Consider the following 17,211-nt stretch of genomic DNA (forward strand, 5'->3'; position numbering starts at 1 on the left):
AGAGAGCACTACTTTTCATGCTTTGTGATGCATTTGCAAAAGAATAACTTTTCTTTCTTTGATTTTCGTAACCCAACATTCTCATCTTTGGAAAGCATTAGAAAGTTGAGGCATAAGGTTTCAAAATAAATAAATTAAAAGTAAAAGTTAAAAAAGGGGAAAAAGGATTAAGAAAATCATAGATAAGCATCTCTTCTTTAAACCTTAAAGATGTTGCCACTTTAGAATCACAAAAAGATCATTATCTTCACAGCTTTAAATTAAAACCCTTAAGCATAAGTAGGGAATTTGTCGTTTCTATGTCTTTTTGAAAAGATTAGGGTTTTTCGGGTATTAACGCGTTATGTAGAGGACAAAGATAGAGTTTCATAATTCTCTCTCTCTCTCTCACCCCCTCCTTCCTTTTGAGCTAAATCCAGCTTAATATTATTATATTCTCTTCTACTTTTTACTTTCTTTTATTACTTTGTTCCAATCTCTGAAAGGAAGAAGCCTCCAAGTTAGACTGCTTTTCTTTTTCATTTTATTATTATTTATTTATGCTTTAATTTTGTTTGCTTAATGAACCGTGAATACACTATTAGATATCATATATTAGCACAAATAATATTTTATTAATTTAGTTTCAATATGTTTTCTTTTTCTTTTTAAATGAAAATACAATATATTTTAAACTAGAGTAGAACATAATTTAAACTAAAGTGAAATGGAAATTTCACTATGCCGAATTGATCAAGTCCAAAATATAAAAATGTATTCTTAATAATTTTACTATTGCATTAAACTTGCAAATACAATTTAATTACGAATATTCGTAATTGACATTTAATATATTAAACCCATTTGTTATAATTTTGACAGTACTATATATAAATTTTAAGATCGATTTATATATATCAATTAATCATTATAATTAAAATATAAAAGGAACTGAATAACACACGAATATGTATTACAATTTAATAATACTCCTTTTAATGAATGGAGGTAGCAGAGATCTTTGTTTAATTAAAAAAAGATTGGAATGTAAATAAGTCGATGAATAATTATTTACTGCTATGATTAAATGTATGATATCCCTGTCAGAATACACTTGGTATTATTTAAATAAGAACATGGGAGAGTATTTGGAATCTAATTTTGCCCTCAAAAGCAGGAAGGAAAGAAAAGCAATGTCTTTAATGTAAAAGAAAACTAAATCTTATTTAATTTCAGAAAGTGGGTGTCCCTTTTAAAACACATCTCCTTTTTCACTCCTTGTGGGTGGTATTTAACCCCCTTCTTACTAGGCTTATTTTGATTTGTGCTCCATATCTTTTTGTAGGGTATACATGGTTTTTACTTTTTCCACTGATGTACCCTTATATAGCAATAATGTGAAAAAAGTCATCCTTATATCTAAATGAATAGCATATGAATATTTCCATCAAAAAAGAATAGCATATGAATATATATTTCAAATCAGGATATTTTAAAATCAAAATGGAAGACATGGTATGTTTAATCCAGTCATGAATTGAACCGTAAATCTGGATATGTAATCTCAGTTGTACCACCATGAGCCAAACTTATGATCTTATAACAGAAGAGAAAGGAAAAAATGAGAGTAGGATGCAGAGTATATTTTTGATTTAGTAGGAAGTATAAGTACATAATACTATCAAATATGCCGAATTAATCATTATAATTTTTTTTTCTTTCCTTTTCACTTTTCATCCTTTTTGCTCTTATTCATATTTTCTATTTTATGTCCCACGACACCTACCTACACCTCAAGCTTTCCCGCAGGAAGCCTCCAATCTCCCCCACTACTCCCATATTCACTGCTGTTTAATTGTGAGGCTCTGAAAAGGACTTCTGTAATTATTATCTTAATTAATTAATCAAAAAATACTTTTTTATTTGTTCGAAAACTAGACGATGAATGTTTTTCTGCAATGGAAGCATGAAACACATGCACTCCATCCATTTGTTCAAATCCCACTAGTTACTCTAAATTAAAATGGAAATTGACTAGTATAGTGGCCCATAAATATGATGGGTGTGGAACACTTGTGCACGAGTACAACTACCCAATCTTAGCCACAGAAAGAGAAAAATAAAATTAAATAAAAATAAATCCCCAAAATGTAAATTGGACGAGTGAGGAAGGGGACGATAAAGGGGGTGCGTCACAAGAGGGCCTACTATTAGTGAGGAGCCTAAACTTAAGTTATAAGCCTTGTGGGATAAGAGACATACTCATTAAGGCAACAACCTTATTAGCTTTATTTCAGCCAATCAATCTTATTCTCACCATTGCTTTATTTCTTTTCCTTTTCCCATCTTTAAGAGCCAATTTGTTCCTTTACTTTGGAAACCTTTTCTAATCGCACCAGAAAATTGAATACCTAAACAACTTTTTGCAACTCTAATCATGTAGCTTTCTCAAGATATGGGTTTTATCTGCTTTCTTCTTTTATTTTATTTTTCCTTTTTCCTCTTCAAATAATGGGGGACTTCTTTATCACATCTCTCTCTTGCCCTTCTCTTTCTCTATAAAGTATGCAAATCCTTTAAAAACCCCCTTGACCTATATTTCTTTGGCAAGTGGCACGTCCATTTCCCGACCATTTCTTATATAATCAAACTAAATTTTTGAGAATGCGCCTAGACTTTGAATATGCATGGTGCGGTCAATAGACTCGAATTAATGGTCTGTTTACGCCAACATAGAAGAGGCTAAACCTCAAACAAGCAAGTTGGTGCAAAAATCATTTATGGGACTCTTTCACAAAGTTTATATGCGTTCAACGTGAAACAAATTGATATAAAAATCATTTATCTGGCTCCATTAGATAGTTTATATATATTGAACATTTAACGTCTAGTAATCCCAACATAAATTGTCTGACACCGCTCAATAATTGGATTGATATAATCTTAAACTAACTGGCTTTCTTATATATACTTAAATAAGCTGAAGCTCAGGTCAGATTGCATTGTTAATGGAATCTTAATTTTCCTTTTGTATATACTGTTAATGACTCACTTTTACACTTAGCTTTGCAACCAAACGCAGCACATATAGATATATAAGGAAATTAATCATACAGAATTCTTTTTAAGCCCTCACGGAAACATTAAACCACCTACTTTTACAAATAAGCCCTCATGGAAACATTAAACCACCTACTTTTACAGAGTATTTGAACAGAGACAAGAATCGAGTATTTGAACAGAGACAAGAATCGTAACAATGGCATGGCTGGCACCCCTTTCCTTGCACCGAATATATACCAAAGTTGTTCCCTTTTTTTTTTCGGGGTTTTTGTTTATGCGTGTCATTTTTTTGAAAGAAGAAAGACAAGGAGGTAAGAGAGGCTCCTCGAAAAAAATGACAAAAATGAGAGACCCACCAAAAGAGAAAGAGTGTTGGTTTGGCATCTAGAAAAGACAACGTTAAGCATGGAGACAAAGTTTCCACACACCTTGAGGGCTTTCGCAGACTTTAAGAAAAGGGGTTCTAACAGATGGCTCTTTTTCATAAGGTCACTGTCCGTATTCCCTTCCTCTTTTACTTTCTCTCTTATGAGTGCCATTTTATTTTTTTGTTGCATGAAAGTAAGGGAAATCTCGGATCCACAAGTAGTCCCTCTCTTAATCCCATACATATACATACCTCTCTCTCTCTCTCTTTCTCTCTCTCTCTCTCTGTGACTGTGTATATGCTTTTATGGATTTATCATTTGAAAGTGATGAGATTGAGGGATCCAAGGAAAGAGAGGTGGAGAGTAGGCTACTTTCATGTGTTGCTGTTTCAGCCTTGTGTTTTTTGGTTTTGGGTTTTTGTGGATTTATGTTTTGTTACACTGGATTGAAATTGGGAGTTGGTCTTTTGATGGAAAAAAACAAATTGGTCAAAAAGATATATATGTGAAGCACACGCGAATAAACCACATAGAATGTGGATTCACAGATTGGAATTTAGAGACTGTGATGATGCTTTTTATGATTGCTGGGTCGTTTTCCTATATCATTTATATTTTCTTACAGACTAAATTTTCACACTTGCCAGTTGCCAAGCAAGAGCAAGACAAAACAGAGTTCGAGGAACATGGCTCTCTTTACGCTTTAAGCTTTAGCCCGATTGAAACCTCAGTCCAGCAAACCACTATTGGCCCACCAAAAGTGCACCAAATTTGATTCGAATTTAGGGAATAAATTGGACCACATTTACCAGCCCGTCTACTCCAAAATTTAGTCCATCCAATTATGGCACCGGGTTTAAGTTATTTAAGTCAAATTAAAATTTTTTTATATGCAACTCGAACAAACTATATATACATCGTCAATGTAATAACAATTCACAGTCGGTTTGGTGAATTAAAATAAAAGGGCATATTGTTGGTTTTGCAATGATAGTACAAGTACCCATAAGTCAATAAAAAGGTTTAGTGATTTCAGCCACCATTAGGCCCACGTAAAATTAAAGTACATGGGAACGACAAATGTTTTGAAGCCCAAACTAAGTCCATTGAAGTCCCAAATTGAGCCTCATTGACATGGCCCAATTTTGAATTCTCCAAAGAGCCCGTTTGACAATTTACTGGACTACGAATTCTAAGTGCTAATTGTAAATAGTTCTGACTTATTATTCTTTTATTTCCATGATAAAAAAAAAAAAAATTAATTTTACGAACAATAATAGTTTTATAAACTTTCACTGATGTTTAAGTTATTACTTAAATTTTTTGATGGTTGGGTTTCGAAGGGATTGAAATGAAAAGTGAATCCCTCACCCGCCAAACCACCTGCCCAACCTATAAAGGAAACAAAAATGAAAAATGAAAGCAATGTTTACCCGAATTACATATTATAAGTAGTTATGACAGTATCAGGTGACCAAAAGAAGAAAGTGAAAAGTAGTTAGAGAAGAAAAGGAAAGAAAGCCATATATGTTAGACCAGCTTTATTAGGGAGTTAGAGAACCAAACCTACTGGTTAGTTAAAGATTCACTTCTTAGATCATATAGATAAAAAGAAATTGAAAATAATATGTCCTAACAAATTAAAATTAATTTTATATTTAAGTTACAATAGAAAATTAGTTTTTATATGATTCATTGTATATAAAAAATAATCCCCAAAAAAAAAAAAAAAATGGAACGACGATAGTGTTAGAACATTTATCAGAATTTATAGTTTTTTCAAATCTAATGGTCTAAACAACAAAACCAATAAAACTATAAACTTTTTTGTAAGATAAAAGCAAAGTACATTTTTTACCCAAAAAAAGAAAAACAAAGTATAAATTAAAATGTATTCTTACTAGAAAAAAATTACATTTTCACACTTTAAAATAATTAAAAGTTAAATAGTTTTAGGGAAAGAAAATTTTATAAAAGTGTAATGCTCAAATCTATATAAAAACAGTAACAAAAATTCTCTTTATATGATGGAAAATGTAATTTGAATTATAATTTATAGTATTATATTCATAATTTTATACATTAAATTTGATTCCGTCAGTATACATATATATTTTTTTTGCTAATCTCAAAGTCATTAATTAAATTTTATATATGATATATATATATATATATATATATATAATCAGTCAGCTAACATCAGATTTGGAAGGAATGAAAAGATCCACATTGAAAGCTAGCTGAATACATTTCCTTTATCAACTACCATATCACTTTATGGGTTATAATTTCAAAAATAATAAATGTATATTATAATTCTATTTATAAAAAATTAAATATAAAAATTCGGTAATCTATAAATGAATTTTTGAATGGTTGATAAATGAAATATTAGTAATAAAACCATTAGATTAGTTACACTTAAACATGGTTTTTTATATTATTAAAGCACCAGATAAGAACCTCTCATCCACCTAATTGATTCAAAATTTAAATTATAGTCCACGTCACTACTACTGGGACGTCCACATCATCATTACAATACATGATCATTTCTCGACCACATTTTGTTATCATCGCCTTCCACTACTACTTTTCCGAGAAAAAAACTAACATCATTTCTTTTCTTTCCAAGAAACTTTTCATTTCTCAACTCTTATCTCTATCCGTTTTTCCACCACCGGCGACCTACTAATCCAGGTTACCTTGTCATATTAAATCCTATCTTCCTCAGCTCCACATTAACAGTAACAAACCGGTTGACCATCCCCATTAATACCCAAAAAACAAAAAACCCCAAACTCATTAGTCTTTTACGATTCACACACACGCACAGCGGACTCTTTTTTTAAGACGTGATAGACATGAAGGGTCTGGTAATCGCGCTTATAGTAGTGTTCGCAGTCTGTCTTACAGCTATAATCGCCGTGCTCTTCTACGTTCTTTGGCGCCGGAGAAGATTCCAGCGGCGGAGCACACCTAGAGGGGAGTCATCAGTTCTGGCCGGAGACGACACTCTCAGTTCTAAGGAGCTCCTATACTTCTTGTGCTGGAAAGACCGGTGTCGTATCGAACCCCAAGAATCTCACTCGGTTCCTCAGCCGTCGGTATCGGATGTCGATGACCTATTGAAGTGGCAAGAACTGTTCGGACCTTCGAGAGTGCTTTTCACCATCAGGGAAGAAGAGGAGGAAAGAGAGGGTTTGGAGTCGTCGGAGACTGAAGCGAAGACCAAAAGGGTTTGTCTGGAAGACAACGAATTGGCGGTGATTGTGAAGGTGGAGGAGGAGGAGGAGGACGACGACGACGACGACGGCGGTGGCGGGACGACGCCGTTTTCCACTCCTTGTGATTCGCCTCCTTATTATACTCCTTCGCCTTCTCCTGCTCGTGATCATGAGCTAAAGGACTCCACTACTGAAGAAGAAGAACAAGATCATGGTGTCGTTTCCGCCGGAGTGATGCTCCCGATGTCTGTTAGCTTAGAAATATACGACGTATGAAATTTGATCGTCGGGAAAACACTGTTGACCGGCCTTGAGAGGTTCAGATATTGTTCCGGTGCCCTCCAGTCAACGGTCGGTAGGAAAAAATATTTTATCTCTCACAGTCCAGCAGGACCAGAGATCACGCCACGTTGAAATGGTTGTTGACTATGGCGGGTCCCATCTGAGGTGGCGAGATCAGAGTGGAGCACGCTTTATTGGTTTTTTTTTTTTTTCCTGTTTTTTTTTTGTCCTTTTTGAAAAAAAATCTGTAGGCAAAGGAAGTTGAGACATGAGGCTGAGAGAGGGCCTTGGGACATGTCAAATGGCAAACGGGTTATGATATTCGTAATTAATGAGATTCCATAAAAAGGGAAGTTTGTAGGTGGCAAATTTTAATGCTTTTGGTACGAATATGTCTATAAAGCAAAGATATGGAGTGGGGAGAGAAACAAACGAAGTGGTGAAGAGTAATTGGTAGCCGTTGGCGTCGAATAATAAGATTTGTGATAAATGGATATAAATCCCACATTTAATTTCCTGGGCTAATGAATTTAATGCAAAAAGTACGGCCCGCGAGTCGTCAGCATACGTTTTTGCCTTGCTTGCCCAACAGTACCGTCTCTCACTGTTCCAATCTGAAACTTTTTATAAGTCTTAATATATAAATATATGCTTTCATTTTAAAAATATAATATGATATTAAATACATACCCTGATATGAAACACATAGCCATCTTACATGCCCTGCCAATTTTACATTTTTTAATAATATTTCAAAGTTATTATTATCTCAATAAGTCTTGACGAAACTCTTGGAACCGATAATTTTTTTTAATTGTTATGTGTATATTTTTTCTGTTTTTGAGAAATTGTTATATGTAATTAAACCTTTTTTATTTTTTATTTTTGTACATTGGAACCGGTAAGTGTGCGCTCTATGCTATACTATTATTATTTTTTTCCAAGTGGCAATTGCGTACACGGAATTAATAACTAATAACGGATATGGTAGGAGAGTTTGAAAAGTCATTAATATGTCACAATTCTAGTTCTAATTGTCTTCAAATTATATAGAACTAATAATGCCATCTTAGAATTAAAATAACCTTATAATACATTAGCTGCAGGGATTTCCATTGGCAAATTTGGCAGAAGAAAGGCTAAACTTGTATTTCGGTCTTTTTTAAATATTAAACTTGTATTTCAGTCTTTTTTTTTTAATATGGTCTAAACAATGGGGCAAACCCAAGTAAAGAATGAATATCCGTGAAGACATATACACATAAGACATATTTTTTGGTTAAAAAAAAAAAAAAAGGTAAAGACCCTACTATTATCATATGTGATATATACTTGCAATCTATTATATGTGAGATTAACTTATTACGTTTACGCGTTATTGAATGCTTATCTTTACTTTAAGGGCCGTTTCGTTTGGTGAATTTTACTTTCCATGAAGGGTTTATTTATTTATTTTTTTTTTAAAGTATTCAAGACGGGGGATGCACTATCTTTGAAAACAGTGAGATATGCCATCGAGATCTCTTCGTAATTTCTGTGACGTTTATTGATGAGACAGACATTTTGAGGAATGGTACATTTATAGCTTTCTTGATGCTTTCAGCAAAGTTCATAATAAAGTGAAGTGACTTAAAAGTCTTTCAGTCTTGTGAATAGACGTTGTCATGCAGATGGAAAAGGACAAAGCTCTTGAGAGACTGGAATTCTGGAAGCTAAGTTGTTGTCAGCCCAGATCAATTTCTCTAGGGCTTGAGAAACTGTAAATGGGCTTTCTCATGGGCTGCCCATAAAATCTTTCTAATGACCGCAAAAAGAATTTTTTTATGGTGTTTGCTTTACCCTATACTTTTAAGCCTATAATTTTTAAATAAATTAGATGAAAACAGTAATCGAACCAAATCATTATGTTCTTACAAATTCATACATAATTGATTAATCAGAGAACTTATAAATGCAGAATTTGAGTACTTCAGGGTTCAAAATGACATATAATGTAAATTAAAATCAATTCTGTCTTTATTTTTCTTTTTCAAACTAATCGATAAACTTTTTTTTGGGTTATTTTTAGGATATTTTTTTAACATTACTTTTGTGATGGTTGAGTAACTCAATTTGTTTCCGTTAGTAAGCATAAAAAATGATTTTCCGTATTATTACAAACTGGCTTCATTGCATCACGAATGGAGATGAATAGACTGTACGGACAACAGCTTTAAAAAATAATAATAATAAATCTAGAGCCATTTGCGATTAAATTATCACTAAATTCTGTGAAAACCAATGGAAGGCGTCGATTATTTTGGTAAACAGTAGTTATGATAAGATACTTTCCTCATGTTTCTCCTCTTTGTAAATTCATAGAGGGCCCCAACTCTTAATATTTCAATGAATTCTTAAATATGTTGTTTTCTTTATTTTTCATATGAATATTTTAGACAAGACTTCATTGGCTTGCATGTATTTTATTAGCCAAATATTAAAAGATGTGGCTTCCTTTTGTATGAAATTATGCACCTCCATCGAGAATAACTAGATTGATGAATTGACCAGCTGCTCAATAATTATTTACTAAACAGTTTTTTTATGTATTCTTTTTTAAAAAAGAGAGCATGGAAGAGTCAACCTATAGAAAACAAAAGAAAATAAACTGCAAAAGCACAAAAGTAAGCAATAGACGACTAAATACGACAATAAAATAAAAAATCTTGTTACATCTCATGCCTATTATATGTTTTGGATCCTAATTTACCTGTAGTAGGTAGGTAATAGGAAAATTTCCTGATAGTTTTTGAAGACGATTTTAACTTGAATGCTAAAATAATTAACTCAATCAATTGGTTATTTTTTCTACAAAGAATAATAAACTAACTCACTTTGTATTTTTATTAGAGAACATTTTCTTTCATGAATTTCTCTTTTCACCCAAAAAAAAAAAAAAAAAAAAGCTATACAATTCCTTTTATCCCCATTAGATAATGACTGAATTAAAAAGATCATTCTTGACCTATAATTTATTAATATATGATCAACTTGATCATGTGCCTAGTAATTAAAGAGTGCTCAAAAGTCCTAATTACACTCCGCATACATATTTATATATATATATATAGAGTAATAATACCCCTTGAAGGAGTCGCTAATCTCGGCTTAATAGATATATGATATATCCTGAAAGAAAATCTTGATTAATCAAATATAAAACGTGGGAGGAATACTTTTGTGTCAAGCCACTGAGTTTTTTCGTTATATATTTATTTATTATTGCCCCTCTAGCTAATTAATAGTTTGTTATAATTAAAAAGAATAATCAAAAAGTCTTTTTTTTTTAAAAACCAAATAATCAAAAAGTCCTTGTGTAAGTAAACAATCATCTGTGATATTGGAAAATTTTGATACAAACATACGTCATATTAAACCGATAGATCCCTTCAAGGATAGCTAATATAGCCTCCTCAGGCAATTATTATTAATATTATTATTATTATTGATGAATATTCCTCAAGCAATTAATAAACCTTGTAGATTGGCTTAAGTTTATATTGGTTTTACTTAGGACGTGCACTATGTCTTAAAAAATTTGACTTAATTAATAGGTTAGGTTTATTTATGAAATTACAGGGGCATGAGCTTTTTTTCTGGCTGAGAAGGTTCGAAATTACATTTTCATAAAATAGGATTTATATCTTAATTCCTATTTATTTATATGTCAATCTTTTGACCTTGCCCTTACAATGAGACAAAAGAACAACATTAATGCCGTAGAAGGCCGTACGGAATTTATGGTTTCACACTCAAATTGAATCCCTGTTGGTTTTATTTTGTGCGAGGAAAGGATACTTCAATAAAATACTTGGTTTTAAGTCAAGAGGGATTATCCTGTGCGACAACTTGCCGGTTCTGCCACTGCATCTGCAACCAATTGAATTGGTCTTTCACTTTAAAACTTTTCTTTTATCTAAAATTAGCCAATTGTGCGAAAAATTTGTAGGCAATAATTTATTATAGGAAAAATTTTGAATGACAAGGGAAGCGGATACATTATTTATCAATAGCAAATAAAAAAAAAATTCCAAAAAAAAAAAAGAAAAAAAGTGGCAAATAAAAACAACTAAATTCATTATTTATTTATTTATTTACAACTGCAAACGCATAAACATATATAATAATAATATGTATTCTTATACACAAAAAGAATACACAAAACTATAATCCCACAAACAAAACAAAAACAAAAGAATAATGATGCAAAAAATCGAAAAAAAAGAAAAGAAAGAGAAAAAATTCAAAATCTCAACTCTCAAAAGAAGGAGATCACCGATCAAGAAGATCAATAATCAATACTGCATCTCTTGGTCTCAAAATCACTGGATAATAATGTTCCATTAGTAGCAAGAGGAACCTTGACGTCACATTTAACCTTGGGCTTAAAACGACCGGTTTTGATAGCTCCAAGTTTGAATCTAATCCGAAGGTAGAGTTTGACATCAATATCGAAAACCCCAGAAGCCTTCTGATCATTAAATTTCGAAACCGCATCGGATTCAAGCACCACCAATTGCTGACCTACAAACGCCGCGTTAAGCACCGTGGTGTTCTTGTGGCCCTGGTAGAACTTGGTCAACAACTTCGAATCGAACCTAGCACCCTCGAACAAAGCCCTGGCCTCGATGCGGTCGTAGTAGACGCCGATCTTCTTGTTCGGATTGCGAATGGTTATGTTGACGGCGAGGTTGTAGTGGAGGGTGTTGTTTCCGGTGAAGTTGAACTGCGTCAGCGAGGCATCGGTGACGTGGAACTTCACCTTGTTGGGACGGACGATGAGCCAGAAGATGAAAGCCGCGAGGGCTATGATGAAGACGGCTGTGAAGATGAGCTTGCATATCAGGCTGAAGAGGCAGCCGCAGCAGCAGAAATCGCTGCCGCGGCCAGGGCGATGGTAGGACCGCTGCTTAGGTTGTGGTGGTGGAATTGCCGGTCCGTAATAGGCACCGTTCAGAGCTTGCTTGTCAGCCATGGCGCTTGACTTTAAGAGAGCGAAAGCAAAATCGAAAGTCTTTTTTGAAAAATTAGGAATTAAGATAATAATAGAGGATGGAGGTGTGGAATAACATATAAGTAGAGTGGTATTTATATATATATATATATATATATATAAGATGTGAAAAGGAGGCAGCAATTTTTGTTTGGTATTATATTGGTGAGTATACGGCAAAAGGCCGCGTTATTTTTTGGTATCAACGCGGTTGCTTTAGAAGGAGAAGGTTGAGTTATATGTATGGAAAACCTTTGTGAACTGACATAGTTTCCTGGTATCTTCCTTATTCAATTGGACTTTTGTATTATTGGCTTGACTTTTTGTGCAGTTTCCTACTCCAATTAGACCATGATGTGCTTTCTTTAAAAAAATTACATCGATTTTTTATTGAATTCACCAGCCCCCAATCCACCCAAACAATCCCCACAACCTCCCTCAGACAAAAACAAAGTTTTTTTAAATATATATTTATAATATCTATTACAATTTGTGATGGACTAATTCAATTCAACTTTTTTTGAAAAAAAAAAAAAATTAAACTTCACTTTTTATAAGTTATGCAAGCATTCCCTTCTTTCTTACGTAATTTCAAATAAAAAATTTAATTCGATCTTTTTTTAATGTATTTGAAATAATGTTGTAAAGTAAATTGTTAATTGTAATTGGATGTCCTCAAAAGGGCGCAATAATTGTTTATAACTTCATATCTTTTTAACTTTTTTATGCTTTTCTCATTCAAAAAAAAAATAAAAATAAAAATAAAAAAATACAAAAAAAAGTATTTCCATAAGGCTGGACCAAGCCAATAAGATGATTATTTCTATAAGGCTGGACCTAGCCAATAAGATTTCACTTTTCCTACCCGGTTTGCTCAAAATATCAAATTCCGTTTTGGACTGGACCGTATGGCCCCCATTAGTGGCCATTTGGTAAAGCCTTGCAATTTTTTAGGGGAAAAAAAAAAAAAAAACCAAACATTAAAAAAAAAAAAAAATACATTATTGTTTCATCGGGACTTGAGTCATATTTTATTAGTAAAATTTTAACCAATTGTATATATCTAGTAAAGTCTCTTTCCAAAAAGGAAAACCAAAACGAGTAAAATAGTACTCCACATGTGATACATATCAATTGACATACCCTTCTGTCCATTACAAATTCAGAAATGCAAAATTCAGCTAAACTAATTAATCATTTTATTACAGTTTTTTTTTTTTTTTTTGAAATAAATCACTTTATTACGGTTACGAGGATCAAAAGACATCTTATGGAACCTTCTATGTAGATCAACTAAATTTATGTTTTCCGCCGCCCACTAGCCTTTTGCATCCTATCAAACATATCAAACAAACACATTGATAATTGACATTGATAGTATAGAAAGAAAAAATATTCCTTTTTATATTTTGACCTTATCTCTTGTTCCCATTCTCTGACGTGTTTCGATTCAGTTTTTGGGGAATAGTGGAGGGCAAAGGGCCTAACTAAGAAAGCAAGACGCCACAAAGAATATATGTGATATGCCAAATCCAAAGCCAAGACTAATGGGTGGGGATTCCATTTAGGAGTAACTCCAAAATTAGGCTCTTCGAAGACATAATTTCACTGCATCCACACGTATTCAGGTTGACAAGTTTTCATTCAAAGACAATATAGTTGGGGAAAAAAAAAAAAAAAGTTAACAAGAGAAAAGGATTGTGTTGGTCTGATTCGGTTATTGCATCTCTTCTCCCATTTGAAAGAGGACAATTTAGTCCAAGACAAATTAACATCTACCTTTTTCTTTTTCTTTTTTCTTTTATTTTCTTTTATTTTTTTATGCACGCCCACATTACGACCTCAAGGTCTGCCGTGACGAGGAATAATGCCGCTCGTGGCATCATATTTGCGGTAATGCTCTGGCATATTATTGTAATGTCCTTTATAGGTTGCCATTAACAGGGAGATAATTCAAGAAAATTTGAGAATTTTCAAGGCAGAGCTTTTGAGTCATGCTAAGGACGACGAATTTCTTCATCAAAATTTGAATACTAAAGTTTTATTTAGCATAGTTTTCTAAAAAGTTGTTTCAATTCTTTTTAATTCAATACATGCTTAGACAATTTTTTGAAAATGCTTTAAACCTTTAATAGAGCTCTTCCAATTAAAGCTGAAAAAGTTGCTTCTCAGGAAGTAAATTTTGAAAAAATAGAAAAAAAAAATTATGCTAAATAAGGTTTAAAGGATATCATAATAATGCAGATGTTATTGAATAACAAATTAAAAATTTGAAATCAATAAAAATAGACCTAATAAGATGGCACCACATAATTTTGGTATCCACTCTATTATTTTTTCTTTTCCATTCTGATTTTTAATATAAAAAAAGATTAAAAAATATTTGATTGAAATTCATTTTAAATTTAGATTGATAAATACTAATAACCTGTTTTAGTGTACTGAAAGAGTCATGAAATGGGTACTAGTGCCCAGTCATTATGAAATGAAAGTATAAATGTATTAGACACTGTTAATATATAATAATAATAAAAAAGGAAAAATAAATACACAAAAGAATGAATAATATCAAGAATGATAAATGAAAGACTCAGTCAAATTGGAAAGGGGTGGTTGGCATGGCTTGGCTGTACAGATGATCAGAAAAAATCAACGTCGCATTTGGTCTTCTTGAAAGTACCGGCAGATACTCCATTAGTAGTTAGAGGAACCTTCAAATCACACTTAATCTTGGGCTTAAAATCACCAGTAATAAAATCACCGAGTCTCAACCTGATTCGGAGGTACGACTTCACATCAATATCGAAAACCCCAGTAGCTTTCTGCTCGTTAAACTTGGCAATCTTCTTCGAATTAAGATTCACCAATTGCTGCCCTCGAAACACCACGCTCAAATCCTTGGTCGTCTTCTTCTTCTGAAGGCCAAGATTCCTGAAAACCTCGGTATCGAACCTGGCACCTTCGTAAATAGCCCTGGCCTCGATGTTATCGTTGTAAATGCCGAGCTTCTTGTTGGGGTTGCGAATGGAGACGTTTAGAGCAAGGTCGTAATGGAGGGTGTTATCGGCGGTTAAGTTGAAATTGGTCAGCGAAGCCTCGGTGACATGAAGCTTCATCTTTTGAGGGCGGACGACGAGCCAGAAGATGAAGAATGCGAGGGCCAGGAGGACCACAATGGCGATCAAGATCTTACAAAGCAGGCGGAAGAGGCAGCAGCCGCAGCCGCAACCTCTGCCTCGGCCTCGGCCGTGGCGGTGGCTGGATTGGACTGGTGGTGGGATTGATGGGCCGTAGTAGGCTCCATTCAAATGGGCTCCTTTGTCTGCCATATGGCTGTCAAATTAAGCCAAATTGGAGCTTAAACAAGACTTAAAATGAATTAGTGAAGTTTTGTGAAGTGGAAGAGAATTAGTGGACAACTAGATATAAAAGTTATGCAATAGAATGAAGATGGAGAATTTGTAGAGTGGTACATTTATAGATTTTGTAGCAATCTGTTTGCTAAGTAATAATTGGAAGAACACGGCATGGATGTGTCAATTCAATCCAACGCGGACGCGCTTTTTTGAAGCTTTGAATTTTACGAGGTATATACGTGCATGTCCTGCTACATTTACGCGTGTTCGTGAACTGAGGTACTTTCCTAGTAATTTCAGAAACGAAACTACATGCGAATCATTTTATATAATCGATCTTATGCACCTTTAATTATGAAGATTTAAGAGTATAAAATCGAAAAAGATCATTATGGGCTATTGGAATTTGTCAATTGTTGTTGAAAAATTAATACAGATTTGGTTAATTCATGAACTAGATTGTTAGAAACACGTACATATGACGGCTTATGACGGCTTAAAGAACTTGTAGAAACCTTCCATAAAGAGCACCTCCTTAATTTATGACTTCCGCCTACCCTTTTAAATCCTGCAAATTAATATCATTGACGTTGATGATAAAGAAAATTTATAGGGTTTTTTCGAAAAATAACCATCCGGTAAATGGTTTTCTGAACAATAGCAAATTTTTTTTTTTTTTTAAAACTAGCTATTTTGGGATAAAAATATCCTTGACCAAATTACAAATTACGCAATATATTTTTTTTTTACTTTTTCCTTCTTTCTTTAAACACCCGTTCATGTTTTGTGCAAGACATTCTCTAACAGCACGCAAACACTCCTTCCATCTCATCTGCTTTCACTCTCTTTTTTTTGTATTTTTTCATTTCTGAAACTAAACTCAAATAAAATTTTTCTCTTTTTTCTTATTAGATGAAACTGAGGAAATATGAGTATGTATTTTTTTTTTCTTCTTTTTCTCTTTTTTCTTGTATTTTTTTGTTAGTTTTGTATTTTTTAAGATTTTTATTTAATATGGGTATATAAGAAATTAGTTTATGAGCTGTTATATGTGAGTTTATAGATACTTAGGTGACATATGATTTGAATAAACTGAGTATCTATTGCATGCGTGAAAATAAAGAGTTCAAAGTAACATGGTCAACTACACAACGGTATGAGATTGTATGCTTGGAAAATACTTGTAAATGGCAACTACGTGCAACCACATTTAAAAATGGAGAAATATTTGTTGTGAGAATTTTTGATAATGTATATAGTTGCTCGTTAGATATCGTGCATCGAGAACATAAGCAGGCCAGTAGCCGGGTTATCGGGCAATATAACAAATCTAAATATGAAGGGATTGCATGTGTTTACAAACCCAAGGAAATTTAACATGATTTTTTTACAGAAATATGGAGTGAATAGAAGCTACAACAAAGCATGGAGAGGTAAAGAGCATACATTTAACAGTGTTAGGGGATCTCCAAAGGAGAATTTTGCTAAGTTGCCTGCCTATTATTATGAGTTAGTGTTGAAGAACCCTGAGACTCTTATATGTATCAAAACAAATGATAATAATAATTTTATATATTTCTTTATGGCGAATTGGAGCATGCATTAGGGGATTTATATCCACATAAGATCCGTGTTGGCTGTTGATGCGATTACATTGAAAGGGAAATACAAATGGTACATGTATATTGCATCGAGTATGGATGGCAATAAGCAACTATATCCTTTGGCTTTCGGCATTGGAGATGGAGAGAACGAGTAAGCATATATTTGGTTTTTCCAAAACCTCAAAGATGCCATTGGAGATTTCCCAGATTTGGTGTTTGTGAGTGATAGACATCCCGCTATTGAAAAGGCATTATGCAAAGGTTTTCCCAATGCATACCATGTGCTGTGCACGTACCACA

At 33.2% G+C, this 17,211-nt stretch overlaps 3 protein-coding genes across 3 annotated transcripts; 1 reads left to right on the forward strand and 2 right to left on the reverse strand.

The window, feature by feature from the left end:
* The first annotated feature begins 5,819 nt into the window (after positions 1 to 5,819).
* Positions 5,820 to 7,303, forward strand: LOC107432241 (uncharacterized). The gene has a single exon (XM_016043342.4). The coding sequence runs from the start codon at positions 6,275 to 6,277 to the stop codon at positions 6,911 to 6,913; it is 639 nt and encodes a 212-aa protein (XP_015898828.1). The 5' UTR covers positions 5,820 to 6,274; the 3' UTR covers positions 6,914 to 7,303.
* Positions 7,304 to 11,011: 3,708 nt separating this feature from the next.
* On the reverse strand, positions 11,012 to 12,116 carry LOC107432262 (NDR1/HIN1-like protein 10). Its single transcript, XM_016043365.4, has one exon. The coding sequence runs from the start codon at positions 11,931 to 11,933 to the stop codon at positions 11,247 to 11,249; it is 687 nt and encodes a 228-aa protein (XP_015898851.1). The 5' UTR covers positions 11,934 to 12,116; the 3' UTR covers positions 11,012 to 11,246.
* A 2,321-nt stretch (positions 12,117 to 14,437) lies between these two features.
* LOC107432258 (NDR1/HIN1-like protein 3) lies at positions 14,438 to 15,406 on the reverse strand. The gene has a single exon (XM_016043360.4). It carries the CDS (start codon positions 15,278 to 15,280, stop codon positions 14,591 to 14,593), a length of 690 nt encoding a protein of 229 aa, XP_015898846.1. The 5' UTR covers positions 15,281 to 15,406; the 3' UTR covers positions 14,438 to 14,590.
* Between the last annotated feature and the right edge of the window lie 1,805 nt (positions 15,407 to 17,211).

This window comes from Ziziphus jujuba, chromosome 11 (genome assembly GCF_031755915.1).
Source record: "Ziziphus jujuba cultivar Dongzao chromosome 11, ASM3175591v1".
NCBI lineage: Eukaryota > Viridiplantae > Streptophyta > Magnoliopsida > Rosales > Rhamnaceae > Ziziphus > Ziziphus jujuba.